The sequence below is a fragment of the Blennius ocellaris genome, assembly GCF_963422515.1.
Source record: "Blennius ocellaris genome assembly, chromosome: 20".
Lineage (NCBI taxonomy): Eukaryota > Metazoa > Chordata > Actinopteri > Blenniiformes > Blenniidae > Blennius > Blennius ocellaris.
The window spans coordinates 8,928,441-8,953,004 of record NC_137669.1 but is presented as its reverse complement, the minus strand read 5'-3'; the positions used below and the strand labels follow the sequence as shown (position 1 = coordinate 8,953,004).

General features: G+C 41.3%; 1 protein-coding gene across 1 annotated transcript in view; it reads right to left on the bottom strand.

Moving 5' to 3' along the window:
* The window catches only part of csmd2 (CUB and Sushi multiple domains 2), a gene marked incomplete at both ends in the record, with an annotated part of 235,010 nt that extends 213,751 nt beyond the window's left edge, over positions 1–21,259 (bottom strand). The window contains 2 exons of the mRNA XM_080515674.1: positions 2,379–2,595; positions 21,085–21,259. Of these exons, the coding sequence (XP_080371800.1) occupies positions 2,379–2,595; positions 21,085–21,259 (392 nt within the window). The remainder of the gene's footprint in view (positions 1–2,378; positions 2,596–21,084) is intronic.
* Positions 21,260–24,564: the final 3,305 nt, after the last annotated feature.

Sequence of the window (24,564 nt, the reverse complement as noted above, 5' to 3'; positions counted from 1 at the left end):
CTAACCCCCTTTTCCTCCTCCTGTAGAATTTTCTTTCCTCTTGCTCATTTTCAAAGCTCTAGGAGAGAGAGGGAGAGAGAGAGAGAGAGAGAAGAGAGAGAGAGAGAGAGAACATCCCCCGCCCCCATCCCCACTGGAGCATTGATATACAAGAAGGCCCAGAGGTCCAAACAGGAGAAAGACTGAGGAGAACAGCGCAACGTCAATCCATAATGGATTTTCCTCCGTCTTTCATGCGCTTTTCTGCGGGGAGTTGCAAAGGAGGCACCACTGGCACAAAATGCGAGATGCGAGCAGGGGAAAGGTGGGAGGTGGAGGCAGGGTGGGGTGATAGAGAAACAGAGGAGTCGACAGTGTCAAAGACAAAAAGCGCTTCACAATTTTTATTTATTTCTTTTTTAATATTTCATCTGTCTCCGGAGGGCTTTCATAACATGCTCTCAGGTGTTTGCGAGGCTGAGACACGTAGCAGAAGGTGACAGGAATTAAAAGCGGTGCAGCTTCAAACCATCAGATAGAGAAACTGCCACTAATTAAGTTAGTGTGTCAATTTAAAAAAATGAGAGAGAGAGAGGTGGCTGCCAAAAGGCCTGCAAGATATTAACACTCCAAGGAGCAACATCCCGAAAAATACATAAATGAATTGCTTCCCGTTTTTTTTTTTAACAGTATCTTACATTTGCAGGCAACACAAACACAAGTCTGGTTCTCGTGATAACGATCCATCCCAACAGTTGACAGCATGTAAACGTTAGCAGCATTTTTGTAAAAAAATTTTTTTACTCTGGCTGGTAAACTGACAGCAGTGCGGGAGGACGAGATTGTTGATTCAGAGACTGTTTGTTTGACTCTTCACACCCAAGAGAGCTTTATTTCATTTCAGCTCGTCGCTCTGAAGCATAAAAACGCATCCAGAATCCCATTGAATAACCTTGGACGCCGTCACAATGTCCACAAAGTCAATCTCGTGTTCGTCACCGAAGGATCTGCTCCAACTGCCTCTCAATGCTTCACTGATTTTTGCCTTGATTAATGCTTTGCCTCCCACCGCCTTCGCTCATGCGTTTAAATTCACAATTTAATGTGAGTTTGGGTTTAATTTTATGGTTTTTGGCCACTGTTTTTAATTTATCACAATAACTGTGCACACCCTGCAGCAATGGTTTCCAAAGTGTGGGGCCGGCCTCCCCAGGGGGCCAGCAGAGAGCTTCACTGGGGGAACAGCAGCAGAAAATCTGAAGGTCAGCCGTCAACGAGCATGAAATATAATTAAGATGAGGGCAAAACTATTAATTATCATATCAGAACACACATTAGAGCACTGAAGTTATATTTTTTTTTTTTCATTTGTACAAATAGAAATGATACGATAAGTTTGAGTGTGTAAGTGTAACACCTACTCGAGGCATTAATCATGTGTGGATCTCAACAGCAAGTGACTCTTATTTGGTAAAGCATTAGGCAGTTCATGCGTTACACTGAATATTAGAATATTAAAATAAATTGTGTGGTGTAAGAGTTTTGTTCGAGCTCTCTGTGGGTGAATCATTACTTCAAATCACGTGAACAACAGAAATCTGGGAATCTAAACCCAGAGATTACATTTCATGTCAAGCAGGGTTTTTTTTGTGAAGTCCACCAAAGAGACGGTAATGTAGAAATGATGTATGAATGGATTCCTTACTCGTATACATGAGACAAAAAAATAGATGACACCTGATTGTGTCATGGTTGAAACCAATTCAATTAAGCCGACAATAATGTTGCTGTGGAAAATAAATGTTGCAATTACTATATTTGAAGATCAAGTGCTTTAGGGCAACAATAATATATCCAATTTGGGAAATCTGTTTGATATTTGTAACAAACTAACCTGCACCAGAATGGCTTTAAAAAGACTACGATGTGTTTTATCTTATTATATGCATTTTTGTTGTACGGCTGCTGCCATAACACAGTAGACTCGAAAGCCATTAATTAAAGTGAACCCAATCCAGCCTCGTCACCAGTGCAAGTTGGCAAGAGCAATTTAATTTTCCTCTAATTAAATCGTTTGAAACTATATAGTTACCTTCATTTTCCACCACAATCCCTTAATTTTCTTCTCACGGTTAATTTGTTGGAAAGACAAAATGAATGTCAAACATTTGTCCTGCTACAAATCCAAGCCAAGCTGCATGAAACACGTACATCCAATTATCTGTGTTTTCAAATAAGATTGTGTTTAGATTATTACATTTCAAGCTCCTATATGCTTCATCCAGACTATAACAAACCATACAGTTTAGATTTTCTACCCAGGAATTTCATCTGCAGCTGCATTCACGGCAAATCAGAATTTCAGCCCAAAACATATTGACAGCAAAGTGTTTCTTTACCTTGTCCGCAGGTTTCCTGGGCTGGGTGGCCCATCATATACAGATAAGATGTCAAAGTCCTCCTCGAGGGCGAAGCCTTGAAACACCAGCTGTATCCGGTTGTGCTCTGCCGCCACGATGACCCACGTACAGTTGGCATAGTTAGGATAGCCATACGGGTATCCGGGGCTTTCTATCGTCCCATTGGGATTGTGAAGTGTGTAACTGCAGTTCTGAGCTGTGAAGACAGACATTAAAAGGCATGTTAGAAAAAAGAAACGTGTCGACACGGTGGAGTATTTAAGATTTTTACACCAAATAAAACACAGCCACCAACATCCCTGCCTGGAAATTTAAACAAAAACAAAAAAAACAAAACAGAAAACATGCACACATCGATGCACCCTCGGTCGAACATTTAGCACCGAGAGCTGCAATATCCATTATCACCTACATCGTGCTGCAAAAATCCATTAATATGGCAGTGCTAAATGGCTCACCCTCTCCCAGCTTTCCCCACCTCTCTCATCACACACTTGTTCACTCCCTGGCCCATTCCACTATGTTAGTAATAGGTTTGCACGTTTAATATATGACATAGCCGGAGAAGAGAAGACGAGGAGACATCGTGGGGTGGGGGGGTAGAAAGACACACTTCATTAATTAAAGTCATCGCCCATTTTTTGAAATCCGGCAGCCACTTCTACCACCTTCAATCTGAGAATTTAATTGTGTGTGTGTTGCACATCTATCAGTCCAAGGCTCGGGGTGAGCGTGTGAAGCGTGAGCCATGTGCGTGTGTTTTCAATCCTCGAGCTGAACGACTCGTCCCCGACTGATCCGAACACGGCCAAGACTTTTAATCAATGTTAGGTTTTTAGCTGTAATTAATCCCTAATGGGGACTGATGGGTGATTGTATGAACTATATTTTGCCCGGGCCTGCAACGGGTTTTTTTCAGTGTTAACGTACAAATGGGTGTACACCATCATTTTGGAGTCGGTGCACACGCTTCGGATCCCATATTTTTAGCGTTTATGGTCATCCACGTCAGCAAGGGACATTAAAGTTAATTTTGATCTCCCAGAGTGCTAAATGTAAGCAGTCAGCTGTCAGTCAGAGGCTGACACGTGACACACTGACTGTCTTCATGTGATTACCCAACATACCGTGAGCAAAAGTAGACCTCAAATCGTGTTAAAAAAAAGGGACCTGCATAAATACATATTCCCTACATGCTATTTATACCAACAATCTGTATTTCCCTTTTGTTTGCCTCAACTACAAACCTGCATCATAATGCAGCCTGATTAAAATGCAATTAGGGGAGTATAATTGGAGGACATCTGTTATCTCCATAACCCGCATTATTCAACAACACAAACAATGAAACATGCGCACAAGATGTGACTTTGGTTTTGTTCACTTATTTCCATAGGCACAACTGGGCAAATGTTTGCGATAAATCAATACATGGAAATGAGCTCTGCTACCTGAGGGCATTAAAACAGGGCAACGCAAAACAGGAATCTTGAGTAAACAGATTGTATTTTGGAAACATGGAGAAGTGAAGGTTGTTTAAGTTGCTCCTGCAGGAGGGAAAGTGAATTCCTCATTGGATGCTTGTGTAACGTGCGGATCCTGTCCTACTTCATGTGCATTCTCTGATTAATTAAATAAAACAAAACAAAGACTGAGATCCATCGAATTTTTCATGCAGAAACATGCCCCATCTTTGAAGAGCCTGAGTGGCTATACAAGTATAAAACACATCAAAATGTGAAGAGAAAATAAAAACAGCAGAAAGTTTTCTTGATGTTTTCTCCGACTTTTTGTCACGTTACAGAGTGAAGCAATAACGTAAAAGGCCCGAGGGCCCAAGCTGGCCCACCAGAGGCTCCAATCTGGTCCGATAAAACCACTAAACAATTGTTCAACATTTCTAAGAAAAATGTTTTTAAACACATTTCCTAAGAGTAACGGACACAACACAACACTGAGACCCGAACTGAGTTATTAGATGCTGAGATGCTGCCATGAAAGCTGACAACCTCGCCTCAAATCCTGTCAGGCTGTCAGAGTGAATTTGTATTAAAAAAAACAGCTATATAGGAAATGTTTTTTTTGGACATTTCATTGTATTTTGCAGGAGAAGGTTTCATTAAACTTGATGTCATGTTGAGATTGTAGGCATTCTCAGTCTTAATTGTTTGGTTTTGTGAAAATAAAGACATTTTCATTTTGTATACTCTGCATTATAACAAAGAAAAACTATAAAGTTAAGATTTGATGCAACGTGGACATAGCATTATTGAAAGCTTCTTTCTTTTTATTTTCAGAACAATAATAGAGCAGTTTGTGTGTGATTTCCGGCCACATCAGGATATGTATAATTCATAATAAAAAATTAAAAAAATGATGAGCAAACAAAAATAAAAACAAAACAAAATAAAAAAAATGCATATTTCAAGTGAAATACGAAGCAAAAAGTAATTATATTACATTTTTGTGAGGAAATGGAAAGTTTAGACTGTCGAGATGACAGCAGCAGCAGCAGCAGCAGCAGCAACAGCAGGAGGATAATAGCATTTCAAGTCAAAGTATATCCATCATGCCACTGTTGACTCCCCGGGGCCCGACTCGTCAAAAAACAGGCAGGAGCCTCTCAGCCGTCACTTTTCAGTGCTTCATACGCACTCGACCCCTTCCAAAAGATGCTAATGTGTGTGCACTTGAACCCCGGCAACTGGAATACATTTAGATGTATAATGCTGCATTGAGAGTTCAGCTCTTGGTTTGCTGTGGAGGTAGGACAACGAATGTGAAAGGAAAATGCATTAAAGCATCAGGTAAAAATGACACAAAGCTGAAGGCGAACTGCACACCTCTTCGCCTCGTTGAGCAGACACTCAGTCCTCGTCTTTAACCATTAACGAGAAGAAGAACAAGAAAGATCAAAGAAAGAGCTGTCTCAATCCAATGTTTCATTAAAGCCCATAAACAGGCCTAGCAAGTGCGCATTCACCCTTCCAATTACCATCAGGTCAATACTAATATCCTGGCAAAACCACTTACATCCACTTCTCCTACCTGATTCTCATACACACCGTCTGGTCAATAATCTCATCGCATTCATTACGAGGCCTCTGTCAGACAAACGCCAATCAATGGATAATACAACGGCCTCATGGCAGAGATAGATGTCGGTCGGAGTCGACTGTGAACTTGGAATTGTCCGCTTAGAGTTTAGGATGAGATAATAGCAAAAAATGAGAAAATGCACACAAAAAGATCCCCAAGAAAAGAACTGCTCTGAAGCCAGAGTGCTAACCACTACAATCCAACTGAGATGCCTGCAGAAATTAAAATATTCTGGCTTGTGGGGAGAAAGCAGCAGAAACAAAGCTGATAAAGGAACCAAAAGACTGGCCAACATTTACGACTGAATAATATCTTTTCATACAGTTAGAGTGCATATATGATATCATGCACATGAAGTTGATATATTACAGGTGATCAACCAAGCTGGAACACGGGCTTCTTGTTTTATAGGTACAATTACGGAAAGTAAAAAAAAAAAAAAAAAAAAAAGACATGGAGAATAAATGTGTCAGAGCTTGGCCTGAAAGCTATTTTGAAGTGTGAGCACCTGCACAAAGTGGCAGACTTCTAAATCGATAAAGATGCGCGCAATCAAGAGACTAAGAAGGGGCTTTCAGAAGATACTTTAATTCTTGCTGAAAAATAGATGGTCGACACTGAAATAAAAAAAATAAAATAAAAAAAATCTAGAAAGGACCAACAAAACAACTGATCCATCAAAATTCACCTGAAATGCAGTCTGGAGAGCATTAAAAGCCAATCCACAATATTACGTTGTTTTAATAACACAAATTCAGAACAAGTGCAGTTTATTATTGGTGTCTTTGTTGCCCTCGGCTGCGACACTCTGACGTTGACACAACTGCTCATACTAGTAGTTTACCATCGTAAGGTGAACGTCTGCGCCGAGATCTCAGAGCTTTTGATGAAGTATATCCTGCACTGAAGGATTGGTTGAATTATTTAAGCCTCGCCAAGGGTGCATTATGAAATTAGCTGCCGGGAGGCTGGTGACCCAGTCCAGAGCCCCTCAGTGTAAATCTGCAGGGAGGAGCCCATCCTGCAGTTGACCCCACTGACACGCCATAAAGACCCCATAAACAGACTGCTGGCCATGCTGTTTTAGCAGCGCTGAGCCACGAGGAAGCAGTCGAAGGTCAGGCTCCCCCAAGATGTGTGATTTCAGGTGTGTGATTATGAATATGGAAGAGTTGAATATGTGCTGGCTCAGCAATTAGGAAAATTGCTAATACATATTAGTGCTTGGTGTATTTTTTTTTCTTTTTTCTTTTTTTACAGCATCAAGTCTTTGGGAACTGTTTGCACTAGCTTGTATGGGAATGTTAACTACGCTTGATGTCTGTGGATGTTCAACAGATATGTTGTCCAGTGCTTAGCCCACTGTGCCACTGGCAGCATCCACTTGGCACCGACCATCTCCAGTGTGCACAATGCCAAATGAGTGTACAGGGAGAGGTGTGACCTTGCTGGGGCAGCACTCCAGGTTCTACCTGTGTGTGTGTGTGTGTGTGTGTGTGTGTGTGTGTGTGTGTGTGTGTGTGTGTGTGTGTGTGTGTGTGTGTGTGTGTGTGTGTGTGTGTGTGTGTGTGTGTGTGTGTGTGTGTGTGTGTGTGTGTGTGTGTGTGCTGATGCTATTGTTTGCCTAGCTGGGGCAGTTGTTCAGTGGCGGGTGCACAGAGCTGCAGCAGTGTGCTGTGACACTTTGATGAATCGATGGTCACCGTGCTGCACTCAGGCAGGACAGCAGCCCCACGGAGTGAAGTAAGGAGACAGGAAGAGACCAAAGTAGGACGTGAGAGACGGAGCTGAGGGCAAACGAGGGGCAGACAGACACTGAGAGACCGACTGGCTGACTGTATGGATGACAAAATAGATATGGATGATGCTATAGCAGCAAAGGTGAGATGAGGGACATTTCAAAAAAAAAAAAATGCATAGAAAAAAAAACTGTGGGAGAGGAAACACAAAGGACAGGAGATTTTTTTCATTCATATCTGTAGTTCCTAAAAAAAAAAAAATCTGTGTGATTCAGAGAATGTAAATAAAAACATATTACAATAACTTCACAATACATAGATAGCACGCATATGTTTTAACATGTATTCTCTGTTTTAACTTCACATTTATTCTTCACACTGCATTTGGGGCACCTTATTTCATCTCCGGGATTTTGAAGTATTTTATCTCCTGTACTTTTTGCGTGTTTTATCATTGACTCTGCATTGAAATTTTGTTCTGCAGATAGCTCCATCTCTGATGTAAATTGTAAAGTTATCCATCTATCGCTGTGATCAAATAATAAAATGAGAAAATTGTTCAATTAATTATTCTAATTTGTTACTTTCAACAGCTCATGTTGTATTATGAATAAAATCAAGTTTATAAAAACTATTGTGCTGTTTTTAATGACACAGTCCTCACCTTTTTGGAATCGGGCCGTGCTCTGCGAAGGTCATAGACAAACAGTCAGACATTCACAATAGAATAAAAGCAAAAAAGCCGGTTTCCAAGGAAATTGCATGTTTTGGTTTGATGAAAGTTGGACATGGACGCACACTTGTGGAATGTCTGCACATTGCCCGAGTGTAATCCTCAAAACCCCAGGTGAGCATAGTGTCAGATACACAGAATGAACTCGGCAGCGATACAATTACCCCGGCGACAGAAGCTATGAATGGGAAGAAATTTCACCACAGCACACATAATCCCAACATCACATTTTCACAAAACCATAAAGATACTAACAATAACAGCCGTAGAGCTGCAAATCTCCTTTCTGTACCCACCCCTCCTTTTTTTTCATTTCTTTATCCCTCCCGGTCTCTGTCTTGTCTCTTCATCTGTGATTCACGTTTGCCTTTAGACAAAAGACCGACACAGACTTATAGTGTTCTTTCAGTCGATAATAGAAGTGCCTCACATCACACGTTGTGCACGATGAACACAACAGAGCAGAATGAAACTTGCCGTTTGAATTTTACAAGGGTCCCTTGGAACTTAAACCGTGTCACATGCACACTAAATATTGATGACACTGTCAATAAATGTAAACCTACAGCTCTGAAACAGTGAAGAAAATATTAAAACAATAAATCAATTCAACACAAAGTTATTGTAAAATTCTTCCAGTTGCAGTCACAATGTGGACAATAGATATGGCCTATATGCCATCACATAAGTCATATGATAATCATATATATAAGCCAACAGCCTTAAATTACCTATATGACTCATCTATAGCATAGCTAAAGGGCAGAGTCCAGCGCTTTCATTACTTTTGAGAAAAACCATAAAGAAAATCATCCATGGGGCCCAGAAGGGACAATATCCATAGAAAATAAGCATCCTACTGGAGCCAACATAGAATATTTTCCAACTAAACAAGTGTGTTCCTTTGGGTTTATTGAGCAACAAAGATATCCACTATCACATAAAACCTAGCCCATGAGAAAACTTCAAACAACCAAATGTTTGATATGTATGCACCAGTAACTGCCTCCCTGGCGGGAAGATAAACCCTTCCGCCCCATAGATCCTCTCAGCACCATCATTTGTCTCCTGACGTGTCAGCGCATATGTGCGCCTTGACCGCATCATATCCGAATTAACCTCGAGATGGCCGCCATTAAAATGAAAATGGGCGAGCTTAGCGATCCCACTCGCCTCCATACATTAGGCTAATGCACTGGCCAAGAACGACGCCACTCGCCATTATAGACAAGGCAAATGCAGTGGAAGGTGCTGGTGGGAGGCCAACTGCCTATAACCTCGACTTCTCAGGGGTTGTTTACATTGGTGTGGGTGGCAAAAGTGTTTTTTTTTTTCCTTTTTTAAAGGGCAGACAACTTGCGTTTGGCATTTTACAACAATATATATTCAAAGCCTGGATCTTTTTGTATAAAAAAATAAAGAGCCAGTAGTCAGATGTCTTTGTACAAACCCATACTGTGTATATTAGCGTATGCTATGAATCAAGGAACATGCTTGTCTATATCATACTGACAATGCTGCGGTTTCTCATGCAATGCTGCCCCACTTTTGACAACCGCGTCTCAGGCTTTGGCATTTCCTTTAAGGATCTGTTTATGCCTATGGCGACACATATTTAAAACACACACATGCACACAAACACAAAAAAACATATTGTCACAGCAACTATGCCGTAGGGTTAGATGTGTGGGGTAAAAAAGAAAAGAAAAAAAAACTCCCACATGCAAAGATTAAGCCAAAGATTAAAGCCTTGAATTAGGTAGCTAGATTGGTAAAAGACACAGAAGCAGCATGCAGGCAGAAATGCACATTTGCATGAATGCATGCACACATTACTGCCTGTTATCAGGGCGGGCAAAATAAGCACAATGGAGGCTGTGTACTCTCAGACAGAGAGGAAGAGAAGGGGGGAGGCCAGGCAGTTCCTTCCAGCTGGGTCATATTTAACCAGCAGTATTATCATGCCAGCGAAAAAAGGACCTGCAAACAGCCACCCACCTACAAAATGCTGCTCCCCTATACCACACTCACATTTTATCTAGTTCACGCTGTAACTGAGCAGAGATTTTACTGTTCCGACATGTTCACAATCTTATCTTCTTCATTCCGTCCTCTTATGATTAATACATCCAAGTAGCTCGAAAGTAAGTTGATGGGACTGCGAACAACACGATTCTGCACCAACCTACATGCCAAGGTTGCAAATAAGTCAATAGAAAATAGCTCATTCAGAGTCAAAGACATGATACGGTTGATATTTTTCCCTTTCAAAAAAAGACCCCTGTCTTTGCAGGAGAGATTTTATCCAGCCTGGGTACAAATGGACCTCTTCCCACACAAGCCACAGTGAGGCTGGACACCTGGAGACATGTATGCTTTTGGGGCACTGCATGCAAGTTTGTATATTTTATGCATGTGTTTGTACTTGCCTTCCTATTGATGAGAAGAAAATGAATGAAAAGAAAAAGAAGAGAGGTGCTAAACAAACAGCCTCATTCACGGCTGCTGTCACAGAAGCTGTATGTGGTTCCCATGACAACAGCATAACGGAAGAACAAATATGGAGAAAAACCCCTTTCCTCAATTGTTTAGTATTACTTGAGCTGACTGTAGGTGGGACTTTAACACTTCACAGGCACACCAACATGCATGTTTCATCCCACACATATACACCTGCACTAAAAGCCCATCTTCTCATTAAGATACATGAAGTAAGACCCTGAAGGCAAGAACACTTGAGCTAACTTGGACCCCAGTAGTGTGCTCCTATCGTACAAATACTACACACACATACATATCGAGTAGCGGCTGTGGGTCTCAGGTGGTTAACTGGGTCGTCTTCTAACTCAAGGTTGACGATTCGATCCACATCTCCGCATGTCCATGTGTCAAAGTGTCCTTGGGAAAGACACTAAATGCAACCTGTGTTGTGCAGGCACCTTCACGGCAGCTAGTTCCATCGGTATGCGGGTATACATGTAAACACATGTGTGAATTTGATCATTTATTGACACTACTTGATTCGAGGAAAGTTGTATTGGTATCAATCGATGCAATTTTAACGCTTTTTTTTTCTTTTTTTCCCCCAGTTCCAAAAGTTCTTTACCTCATACAAATAAACCAACTAAGGCAAAACCTTCATGCAAATCTAAAAGCATGACGAAATACAGTAATGGATATGTTACAACGATGAAAGATTTTGACTGGAAAATAAGTGTATGTTTGAGCATGTACAGCATTGAGAAAAATTTGAATTTCATTGGAATAAACTCTCAGTATGATTAAATATGGACATGGAATACACACAGTAAGGAGTGAATATTCTATATCAAGGGTGTCGAACTTGCCAAAACCAGCTCACATGAGACTCCACTCTGGCCTGCCAAAGCACAAAGCAATTTGTAAAAATTTCTAAGAAAACAATTAAAAGAAAAAATGTCTTAAGAGTAGCGGATGCAAAGCTGGCTATCGCATTGCTATCAATCTAGCCTCAAAGCCATGATGTCAAGATGAATTTGTAAAAACATGTATAATGCAGTACTTATAAGTGTTTTTGGACCTTTCTCTATATTTTGCACCAGAAGGTTTGATTAAAATTGGCTTTATATTGGGACAATAGAAATTTTCCCCTCGTAATATTTTGCTTTCGTGAATATCTAAATGCTTTCATCATGTACATCCTGTGCAAAGAAACTTTTAAAATTTAAATTTAAAGGTTAGTATGGCATTGTTTTCTGGTCCAGTTTTCACAAGAGAAGATTGGGCTGTATGTGGCCCCTGAACTAAACTATGTGTGACAAATCTCTTCCACCTGCTTGACTAAATAAAAAAAGGTTTAATCAAAAAGAGTTTATGTAATGTGTAAAGCTCATGATAAAAAAAAAAAAACATTCATAAAAGCATTCACGATTAATTCCACAATTTAAATGAAAGATTTGCCAATTGTGTGTTTGTGTGTGTGTGTGTGTGTGTGTGTGTGTGTGCACGTGCGTGTTCATTAAATCAGACAGGAACCACTGATCCACAAGGTCAGGTCACAGTTGTCCCAGCAGGACTATTCTATCTCTCACCAGGAGATAGATGAGAAGCTGATCAATCAGCATCACTGCAGCACACTGCGTTACACTTTAACCTTTCAGCTGAGATCCTAGCCGCCCATGCAGGATGGCTTCAGCCACCACAGACTGGACACAGCTAGCGGCTTGAATCATAGCTTGAATTCATAATAATCAAAACTAAATTGTTACTGACACACACATTATCTTTACATCACAACTTGGACCATCAAAGCTATACAAAGGCTATACTATTGTTTTATGAATGATGTATTTGAACCTCTACTGTAAGGTTGTTGAAGGAGCATGTAGCATCCACGCAGAGGCTATGTGGAATTGGTTCTCAGCAATGCATCGCTTTAATTTATCATTTGCACATATACTCCAGCATGAATTAGGCTTTATGGCATTTAATAAGCACTTGTTTCAGTACTCGATATTGGCAAGTATCAAAAAAGTTAGTACTCATACTTGTGCTTGTTCTGTAAATAAGTGGTGCATCTCTAGTAAAAACACATTTCAGCAGATTATATGATGAGGATAGTATGGTTGAAGATGCAAACAAGTTTTAACGTTGTTCTACTGCAGCACGTCAGCAGCAAGTCACGAGACACCTCCTGCTCACTTATGCTCATTAGGAATTAATTTCCTCCGTTGCAGCAAAACACGAAACACAAGCCGAGGAAAACAATTGCTGTAAACATTAGGTTAAACTGGGCATTTGACACCAGACACTTTGAAGGTGATTAACTCCTGCAGACAGATACATTAAAAATAGCCGGGCGTGGACGTATTCGGTGAGAAACAAGAATACAATAGTGTCCTAAAGGAATTATTCAGTGCTTTTGGGAGGGTGGGGGGAAGAGAAGGTCAATAAGCTTGTCATTACTTGCAGGTTGCCAGGCAACCGGAGGATATTACCGGAAATTACTGCTCTTGGCCAAGAAATAGTGCATCAACATATCAGCAACTTCACAGTTGTACACCACCACTTTCACATGAATTGAACAAGCTGAAGATAATGTGTTTGATCGTGAACTTCCCAGTTGTTGGGGGGGGGGGGGGGGTTGTTATCTTTGGAGAGAGCAGTTAAGCTCTAGTTTTAGAGTTTCAGTAAAACCATGCTGGCTGAATCATTCGGTAATAAACACATAAAGAAGGTTCAAAGCCACTTATCTTTCATCACTAAACCATAACAAACTGACCTTTGAACACATATATTTAGCTATGCTTTATACCACACACAGGGAGAACATGCGAAATCCACTCTGACCGGAACCTGTTAACACCACCATGGTGTGGTTTATTTAAGCAAAACTGTAAACTCTACAGAAATGCAGTCTCAGTTCCACTCCTCACTGTCCCACATGTGAGGATTCTGCTGCTTTCCCAGAAAAGGGCCCTGGCAGATTACCTTTACATTCAACACAGGGAGAAAAAAAAGCTGTACAGGGAAGAGAAAGACAAGGACAAGGACAAGATACCTCCTGCCCAGGATCTAATCTCCAATCTCCGGAATCACTGATATCTGATAAGAACAGTGTAAATCAGGAAGCTAAAGAAATCCATGCCTGTGCCTTTGTGTCTCTACAAGACAGACAGGCCTTCTCTGTCCATCTATCACTTTGTGGGGATTTACAGTAGCTCAAGCAAATTCCTGTGTTTGACAATACCAGCAAAATCTGACTCCAGATGAAGACTGCTCCTCTGTTCGGGATTTGGTCCCATATATGGCTTTGTGGAGATGAACAAGAATGTATTCTTGATATTTATTCCATGTTCTTTTATCCCAGTAAGACTAACTTTGCAGGTATGTTACTGCTTCTTTCATTTGATACCTCTTAGCAGCCGTTTGATATATTTACATTGGGGATTGAGCAAGCGTAAATAAACTATTCGGTTTTCCAGTAAAAAAAAAAACAACAAATGTGATGAGTAACAACCTTCTCTTCAAGATTCACAAATGTGTTGTTCAACAAGGCACTTTGCCATAACATTTGCCATTCGAAGTCTGTAATGGAGCTCAGTAGCGAAAATACTAACGATGGTAGATGTGCAATTTAGCACGAGAGCTCACAGGGGTACGCTGAAAAATATAAATGTAAAGCGTGAGAACTGCCAAGCTGAGGCAATACTGCTCCACTTCTATTCCCTGGAAAGGTAAAGCAGCCAAAATATACATTTATTAATTCCATGTTGTGCTCAGGGACATGTTGAGAGTCATATTAGAAGGAAACAAAAGTATTTCACATGGACGCTTTTCTTTGTTTATGTTACATTTGAAGTATACACTTTGCTACTAGAGCCAAGAGACTTATAAATAACTTTTGCAACACTGTGGAACAACGGTTGGCAGTGATACCTCATAGCTAGAAAGGAATAGCAGGAATGGATGGATGGATGAATCCTAGTTAAATTGAGTACAGTCATGCCATTACACCCAGAGTGTTAAATAGAGGAAATTGCACTGTTATCTAAATGTGACCCACTGCATTAAGTCACTGAGTGGCAGTTCAATTAGGGAATCTGTAAATATACATCTGGCCACAAGTTCACGAGGTCAATAGGCTCAGTGTGTGTTCTCTTTGTTTGTGTTCGATCTGGATACAAACACACGGCTTCTCTAAATGCATTGACGAATACTTTCTCAAGGGGGGGGGGGGGGGGGGGGGGGAGTCTGTAATTGTGCATGAATTAGCACATCTGAGTCACTGTGTAGCTGTGATCACTGTGACGAAGCACAGTGACAGAGCTCCGGCCATCTGGAGACAGATGACGGGATGATTCACGAGAAAGGAGGATGAAAGAAGAAAGAGGGGAGGAGGTGATGTGGCTGGATGAAGGGATGGCAGGATGGAAGAAGATGAAAAAAAATAAAGGAGAGGGAGAAAAGAGCTCACAAGCAGGTAGGTGGGGAAGGAACGCTGTTCATGAGGATGATGGCGTTCGCATTCCATGCGAACTGCAGACGCGTTTGCATGCCCACATGCACACATGTGCACAACACAAACAACCAAAGTCCATCAGCGGCGCTTTCTGAGCCAGCTAATGGCCTGATTGTCAACACTTTGGTCTGATCATCCCACAGTGAATGGGGGTGGCAACTCAGAAATTCAACCACACAGACACGTGCCCACAAGCTTCCTGACAAGCTGTTAGTTGCTGAAGTGGGAGTGTGCCTGATGCCTGATAAGAAAATGAGCCCTCCAAAATACATCATTTGCTAAAGAAAGGAGAAGCACCCAGCACGTTAAAGAAAACGGCAACATAAGACCCAGATTATCTCTCAGCTAAAATAGCTTATCACCCATCTTCTTCAACAGTTGTTTCCTCTCTGAGCCTTTTTATTTTCTCCTCACAGTCACTTCTTTCCTACTGTTTTTGCGGGGCTTTCTTTTCCTCTCCCCCAAGATGCCTCTTTAAAAATCTCCATCTCCACCTTTACCACCAATCTCCCGCTCTACAATTGGCTCTACTCTGCTAAAATTCAGAAAGAAAAAACATCGCACGACCAATTCTAGTTAGCATTCTGGATATTTCCCAGCTTTGAGTAAATAGATCATGTCATCTGTTTCTTAGCTCACATCCCCCCCCCTTTATTGCTCAACCGCGTACGCAGGGAGCAGATGGGAAATAGGAAGCAACAGAGCGTGCAGACAGAAAAGGATTGTAGATTGAGAGTTTCTTGTACACAGGTAAGAGAATAGTTAAAAAAGGTAAGTAAAATAAGAAATGGAGATGGCCATGTAAACATCTTAATGGAGCACAGTGCTCATGAGATTTTGAGAGGGAAACAGACCTTTTTTGTAATTACCGTAATAAAGGCACCTGAAGTGAAAAAATTCCTGTCATTACTTTTAGAAGTGTTGTGGAAAAAAATCAAATATATTGGAATAATTAAACAACAGTGCTGCAACTACTCATATAGTACCACCATCAATACATATTTAGTAGACTCACTGGTTTGGGCAAATGATTTAACATATCCACCACAGTTATAACTGAATTCACATCTTCGCTGCATTTTTTTAATTAGTTTCTTTATTTGTTTTGTTGTTGTTGTTCAGGCAACAAAGGACATTTCAAATGAATCTATTTTCTTTTATCTCAAAACACAAAAAAATAATGTGATTGAATTTAAAATCTGTGTTTACTCCATTATGTTTGGCATTTTTGCTAAAAAATAAAAATAAATATATATATATATATATATATATATATATATATATATATATAAATAAAAACAGAATAATGAAAATGGTAATTGTTAATTATTTGGCCTGACATAACAAGTCTCTTTTGTGTTGAATGAGAAACCTACATAGAGTGTATCTTTGGTTTGGGATAGTGGTACCTGGAATAGCTGTTCACTGACTTAACTTGGATTGTATAGATTTAAATAGTTGTACTTTGCTTTCAAAGCTAGTTAGAAGTTTCCAGACTCTGCTTGCACTATGGAACAGTGGTTAGCATTGCAGCGTCACTGCTATAATATTCAGAGTTTAAACATTTTGGCTATTATGCCTCTGGCAATAGCTGGATGGATGAATGGATGGCAGTAAAATCAAGCAAAATAATGAACTATGGCAATGTGTATTGACTAAAAAGGCCTGATTTACTAAGGTGCTCTGTAAAGAGTGCCATATTGCAAGGTCACAAAAAAACTCTTGTTGTTAGGTGTTGAGGGTGGTTTACTCAGAACATCATGATGCACATCACGCCGAAACAAGTACAGTGAAAAGATAAGATAAGATAAGACAAGATAAGCCAAGAAGAGAAAATGTGATATCCAAGAAGAGAAAATGTGATATCCAAGAAGAGAAAATGTGATATCAAGAAATTGAAATTTAAGTACAAAGTTGGTACAACAGAGTAAATAAACTAAAGAAAACAAGCCAAGGGAAGTCAGCTAAAGAAATGCTGGCACCACAATAACAGCAGAATCTCTACTGAACTCTAAGTCAGTTTGCAAAAGTGGTCACAATCATCAGCAATGCAAGCATTATGAGTGGTCGCGAATCATGTTGCGTGTTGTATCTTAACCAATTTGCATGAACTCCCACCATTTTGTGTTATTTTGTGTATTTGTCAGACCAGATTCTCAGTACATCCTATTAGATCAGCCTTCCTATGTGTCTGCATACATCATAATGTTTTCACCCATTTTTATATGCAGAAAGTATTCGTAGTGTTTAACTACTGGGGAAATGTCATTAATATTTGAATTTGTTCTTCTTCATTTAGTCACAGAGTGTTAATTAAATTTTTTTTAAAACAAAAAAAACATGAATTTACCAAACTACAAGTTCCTGAGGTCAAAAGGGCCTGTTTGTGTTGTTACTTTTTTGTGTTTAAGTTGGAAAACACAGTGTAACAGTGCATAAATGAGCATTTCTCACTTCCCTTAATGCAAATGGCAGGTAGCAGAGGTCAATCTTAACACCAGTACGTCAGTCCAAGACTCGTACATATTTCTAAGAATAACTACACATTTCCGATGGCAAGACTAGTGCAAAATTAGAAATTTACGATCCAACCTGCGGAGATTTACGATCCATGAAGCCTCGTCTGCTGCTCTGCTCGGGAAATTCACATTGCGGCTAACCAACGTTTCATGACAAGTCCGCTGTTTGAACGTATTTTAGGCTCAAAACACCACAAAGCAACAGATCAACGTGGATGTTTGCAAGGCCATTGTACAGCCAAGAGACGTTCTGCCGCCAGACGTCACCGTTTTAAAACGGCAGCTGGCCAAGGAGAACGGCACTGATCGCGGCATCAAAACAGCAGCTCCTCCGTGGTAGCAGGCGGGTCATACCTCCATCCGACTCCACATTAAATACCCTGAAAATAGTCCCAATGGTTGCAGCTGCATTAGAACTGGAAACATTCTGTTGGTGCTGCGTTGCCAAAAAACGTCTCCAGGGATTAATTGATTCTGAGGTTTTAAAGATAGAACGAGTTTATTATGAGATGATGACGTCACACAGACCCCCACATTGTCCAAAGTGAACAACAATAGTTTGTACTGCTTCCTTTTCTCACCGTATACTAATCTCAAGTTAGTAATGTTAGATAATGTTATCTCAAATGTTAGATACATTTGTACATTCCATACTTTACTTTAGAGAGGAGTTTATTACAGCCGCATATGAAGTCAACAATAATGATAATAATAATATTAAAGAGCTCTGGTATCAGAATCGTATCTCTATTGGCCGATACCCACACACATTTAGATATTGAAATCGGAAGTGAAAAAACGTGGATCAGTGCTTCCCTACTGCAATGTAGATGAGCAAGTTCCTGAAGCTGTCCCTCGATCAGACACCGGAAATAAGATCATTTGAATGTTCTTATTGAGCTTCAATACTCGTTTTCAAAATATCTTAGTGATACACTGGATACACATTTTGTCAGTTTGTGTTATACATTAGTGGACTGTCATGCATCAGTTTTGTGTCTTTACATTGGTGTACTCTGGTCACTGAATAATATCATTATCCATGCATCCCAGACACACACATACACACTCATAACATCTATTTTCCAAGAGGCTCATGACTCTGTGAGTACAAGGAAATGTCACAAAGTAAAAAAGATAAAAAGGAAAGGGGGCATCAAGCCCTCCGGTCCTCATAACGTTGCTGCGCGTTGCATCATGAGCACAACGAGGCGCTTCGTATAAAGACGAGCGCGGCTGAGAGGGGAGGACAACGGAGCGTGATCTTGCGTGTAAATGGACATGCTGAGCGACTGTCTCATGCGCCGCTGACGAATGATCTAATACTGGTAGTATAGGACTGGAGCTCCGGAGCCAGGCGAGACATGCCATTCCCAATCTGCCTCCTCCACTTCTCTTCCCAGCCTCTGCATATCTCCTCTCCCCCGTTTAAATGAATGAATGCTGATCGCATGCTTATTGAGCGACGAGCCCACTGGGACAGCATGGCGTTTGATCCCGTGGAGACAACGCGCCGTTCTCTTCAATATGTCTGTCAGAAACCTTTCACACATCTCTGTCTTTGCCTAAATGCCCCTTGGGAGCGATGTGATTACAAGAGAGGCTGGGAATTGTTTAAAGCAAGACTGAAAGCGTGATAAAAGCACATATAGCCATATACCTCAGCCCCGTGCAGCTGCGCTCCTCTCATACATCCACGAGCAAATTAGCAGCCCTTTAATTCCATTCAATATCACTATTTGCATGTGTGATCACAAGTGTTGCTTATTGCTTGAACGTGCAGAGAGAAATGCCACGATCCCCAGGTCTCATCTTGCCGCTGCACTCAGCATAGTGTGAGGCTCTGGTGCCGCTCAATGGGAGGATGGGGCAACTGCTGGTGGCTGCAGCGCCAAGGGACGCACTGGACCACCTGAGCGCCGAAACACATTGATGAAGGGACAGGGGGGAGATGGAATGTCAAGTCTCTTCGTAAATGTTTGCAGTAGATCGTGAGTTTCCCTTATCTTCTCCAAAACGAGTCAGACGAACACACTATAACCGCAATAGGTTTGTCACTCTCATTAGGACTGAGTGCGTGATAAACCGATATGCCGCGCCATAGAAAACCATTGAGGCGGGTGATGATGACACAAGTTTGATCTAAAGTAGGTGGCAAAGTAGGAGTCGGGGAAAAAGTAAATGCGCAAAGTTGCAAACACACAAGCGCTGTATCAGACCAACACGGCCCACTGCACTTTAGTAAATGCCGAGAATGTGCCCATTGCCCACTCACTCGCGGATTATGAGCGGTGCAAAACCAAAGGTATGAGTGGGCGAACACCGAGCCATGACTCACTGTCAAATTCATATTGTGGCCGTGGCAGTATTCTTGGCTTTGTCTAAAAATAGTGCCCATTCTGTGGTGCGGAGCCAAGACAGTGATAAAACGGTCGGGTTTCTTTGCCAGGACCTGTTCGGGATGGTGATGGTGGTGTGTGTGTGTGTGTGTGTGTGTGTGTGTGTGTGTGTGTGTGTGTGTGTGTGTGCGTTGGGTGGTGGGGGTGTCATTACCGCTCTTACCCGAAAAAGCCTGAGCTCTTTAAGGAAAAAACGAAACAAACAAAAAAAAAGCTTTGCCTCACTGATATCCACGACTATAAAAAGGCAAAAAGCATCATCGGTATAAACTGAGTCTCACCTTTCTCCGGGCTGCAAAATATCTAAAAGTGGATCACCAGTAATGGTAATCTGTTGAATGCCCAGCTCCGGTTACGAGATCCATTTGCAATTAATCACAGACAGAAAACCCGGAGTCACTTAATTACCCCCCCCCCCCCCCCCCCACACACACACACACACACACACACACACACACACACACACACCACCCCCCTCACACTCACGTTTCCAACACACGCAAAGAAAGACAAGCATACATTATAATGTTCCAAGGTGGTTACTTAGCAAATTCGGAGGTTTGAGCCGGGCAAACTGTTACAAAAGTGACCCCCTCCACTGCCACTACGCCCCCCACACACACGCACACACATTTGGACTTGTCGGCAACACAATGACCAGCCTCAAATCTTGACCACCTGGAAGGATTCCCGCATGCGTGCTGCACTAATGATGCGTTTTTACCTGAGGAAAGACTTTTTTGTTTGTTTGAGGGTTAGGGTTAAAATTAGGGTCAAAATTCATCCCCCAAAACCTTCAGCTCTTCATCCATCGGTTCATGTCATTCCACCTCATCCTCAACAACATCCCAGGCATATAGTTCTTTTTTCTTATCCTCCTTCTTAAACAACAGTGTATGGATAGACAGGAAAAACTCAGTTTCAATTCCTGGGGATGCACAGTCACCGAAAAAGCCACCCTAGCAGCCACCTATTAATAACTTTGAGAGTTTGAACAGCGACAATCGCCGCAATGTTGATCCTAAATGCGTCTTTATGGGAAAGAGTGCGTGCGCTTCGTGCGTGTTGCTGGTGCTGATTAGCATTCAGTCGGGAAGCGGAGGAGGGTGGGCGATGGAGTGGGGTAAGCCTGCTGCATTTTGCATGTCTTCAGCTGAACAGAATTGGGTGGGGAGGAGGGGGGGGGGTTGACTTACCCTTTACTGAGGTGGCTAGAAGCCCCATGTATAAGAGCAGCACCCGGCTCCAGTGGTGCACCTGCACTCCCGCCTTCATTAGAGCAAAAATCCGTATTCCGTCCCCTCTTCTGCATGCGTATTCCTGTCTCCTCACAAGTCCCGTTGCTCCGTCCCGATTTGATGCGTTGGTCATGGCAGGGGCTTTTTTTATTTATTTATTTATTTATTTTATTTCTCCTCTGATCTTGCAGGCACGACGAGTTCCTAGATGGTCAGAAAAGGGAGATTCACTCGGTCTCGGCGCTGAGAGAAATCCCAATGCATGGAGGAGGCTCGGATCTCGCAGCTGGACTGAACCATGTCATGCGGGGACCGAGGGGTTCAGAGTCTCAGTCTGAGAAGATAGATTTTAACACCGAAAGGGATGGAGAAGAAGAGGAGAAGGCGAACCAAAAAGAGGGGGTGATACGTGATTCAAGTGGTCAGCGATCTACCCCGCTCGTGTAAATGAAAAACACCACGAAAATCCAACGTCCGCTCCACATATGTAACTGATGTTCACAAACGCAAGCACAAAAAAAAAAAAAAAAAAACCCAAGAGGTTCCTCCTTCAGTTTGTCTTGCAGCACTTATTTGTCCTTCGGTCTAATTTATCTCCACTTATAAACAGCATTTGCAGGGGCCGGTAATCCACCTTGTTTAACTCGTCACGATGTTGAGATTCAAGAGAGACGGAGACGAAACGACGAACGTCGGAGAGCCACAGAGGTGATCCGGATCCAGGGGAAATCGCCTCGTTTGAGAAGTTCGCGACCAGCATTGAAGTGTCGTCAGTGCATCCTATCGCAGGGAGAGAAATATGCTGGAGGTATTCCCAGTATCGCAGCGCTTGGACACAGCGTCGTCTCGGGTCTGTGTGACGCCAAGATTCAGACTGCAGACCTGCTCCCCCTCTCTCTCTCTCCCTCTCTCGCTCTCTCTCTCTCTCTCTCTCTCTCTCTCTCTCTCTGCGCGCCTCTCACCCTCTCTCTCCCTCTTTCTCTCATCCCGACTCATATCATACCCAGCATGTCTTTTACCCCTCAATCTCCTCAAAAAAAAAACAATCAATAACAACAAAAAAGAACGAATAAAAAATATGATGCGTAAAATCCGCCTTGTTCCAATTTGTTCCGTTTAAGATTTAGGTCTTTTGTCTCTCCACCCATTAAGACCAATCATAGGATTGCCAGCCAGTTTAACGTAGACGTCCACTTCCTGCTCACTAAACGTGAAATTGATGCTTAACAGGCTGGAACCTCGGCCAGTAAATTTGAATGTCATTTCCACTTTTTGCATATGACCGATATAATTAGTTTCCCCGCAATGCGCCGCGCGTGGAAACAGTTGGGATAATGAATTGCGCGCCGGCCTTCAACCCCGCGTGCATGATGGAGGTCATAAATAATCGTGCAGCGGCATTAAATTAAAGTTTGCCAACATGGATGGTCTGCGCGTCCTCGCTTGGTCGTTCAGGTGCAACACTGCGCACCGCAGTGCTGGTAAACCCAACTGGCTTAACTCAACTGTCTCGATGCAAGACTCAGCTCATGAAAAAACCAAATAGGTCATACATGTGTGAAATAACAGCTTTGAATATGTATGCAGCACTGCATAAGGCCATCTATTTATACTTCGCACTGTTGGTTATAAAACTATTCAGTTCAGTGGTGCGTCCAAGTAATTGGGAACTTGGATGGCTTGTACCAGCTGGTTGCCTATACTACTATTAATATATACTGCATATGGATTATATAATATAAACCTCCCCATAATGTATCTTTTATCATCACTCATTTTCTTTCTTTATTTCTGCATTTTTCTTGCCCTTTTGCTTCTATAACATCTGGTATTTCCTTGCTGAGGAACTAATGAAGAAAAATCTAATCAAATACACACTGCATCTACACACAAAATGTAAAAGTGAAACTGGTATAATCCTACTGGAAATGTTTTTTTTTTTTTATTGTTATCTAACTTTCTTGACAAGAAAGTCACAACGTGTTGTTTCCAATGACTCATAGACTTACTTGATGCACCAGCACATCCAAGAAACCTAAAGGGGAAAAAAAATAAGATTTACAATATGGAGGAGGCTGAACTTGTTCTCCATTACTAAATGTCGAGTCTGGGCTACAGCTGGTTGCCATGGCAGCATGGCAACAATGATGGTTTCCAATCAGCTTTAAAATAAAACTGGTGTCACAATCAAGCCAGCAGCTGAACATTTACCTGTGCGCCCATGTCATGCATTACCATAACAGCTTACATTCCAGTCAATGAGATCTCTTAAATTAGTTAATAAAACACAAATTAATACTACTGATGACGATAATAATAATAATAATAATAATAAGCAATAACTTACTATTAAATGAGTGCATTATCAATACTTAAATAACCATTAGGAACCAATTAACAATAAGAAAGATCAACATGTAAAAGGCAAACAAAACAAAAAAAGACCTCAGTTTCAGTCAGTGGCGTATTAGTGTTACTATAATACAATAAACATCTTCTCAGGCTGATGATGTCGTTAAAATTAAAAGCCCAACAAAATCGCATATCTGGCCTGTTCAGGATGTGACATATCAAAATAATGCCCCTATGAAAAAGAATATATATAACATTATTTCCCACTAATTTCAGACTGAAGGAAATTCCCAGTTATCATAAACCCATTTCATGTGAGACTGATGGTAGACAAGCTCAGGATGTCAGTCAAAGTGCAGGCCCAATCTGATGTGCTCTATCAAAATAAGAGCCCTGAGATAGCACGTGTAGGCTTATCTCACTCCAATTTCAGACTGACATTAAAAGAAAATTCTCTGTGATCATAAACCTCATATTCTAATAAACTAATAGAAGATATGACATCCCGATGCGTTCAGGATGGACTTTGTGATTATTCAATCACAAAGTCCAAGGCAATTCTGTTTTTTCCATTTCAAAATAAAAGCCAATTGAAACTTTGAACATGACCAGATTTAGGAGTGAAGCATCCCAGGATACCATTCAGGTAATAATGGGATATTCTGATGTGCCATTTCAATTAAAAAAACGACATTTGAAAATTGGAATATGATCAAACACTCAATATGAACTCTTGCCTGCTTTCAGGTTGGGTTAATTAAAAAAATCCGAGTTGTCATATAGACATTCCACATTGCAGGATGTTGGTTCAAAACATCTATTAAAAACGACATCGATCTTGCATCTCACTTTAGGAAATACCATAATTGAACAAGTAGACCAAGTGAAATTGCAACGAGTAATAGTGGATTCTTAATTGTCATGGAGCAGTCAAATGAATTATGGAGAAAATGAGGAGTGTGCGAACTATTAAACATTGTAGAAAGTAAATTCCTCAGTGGTTGACCGAACAACTCGTCCAAGCACTTGTACTCTCTTACTTACGTAGATTATGCATCAGTTGTTTGGTCAAACACGAGTGAAAAT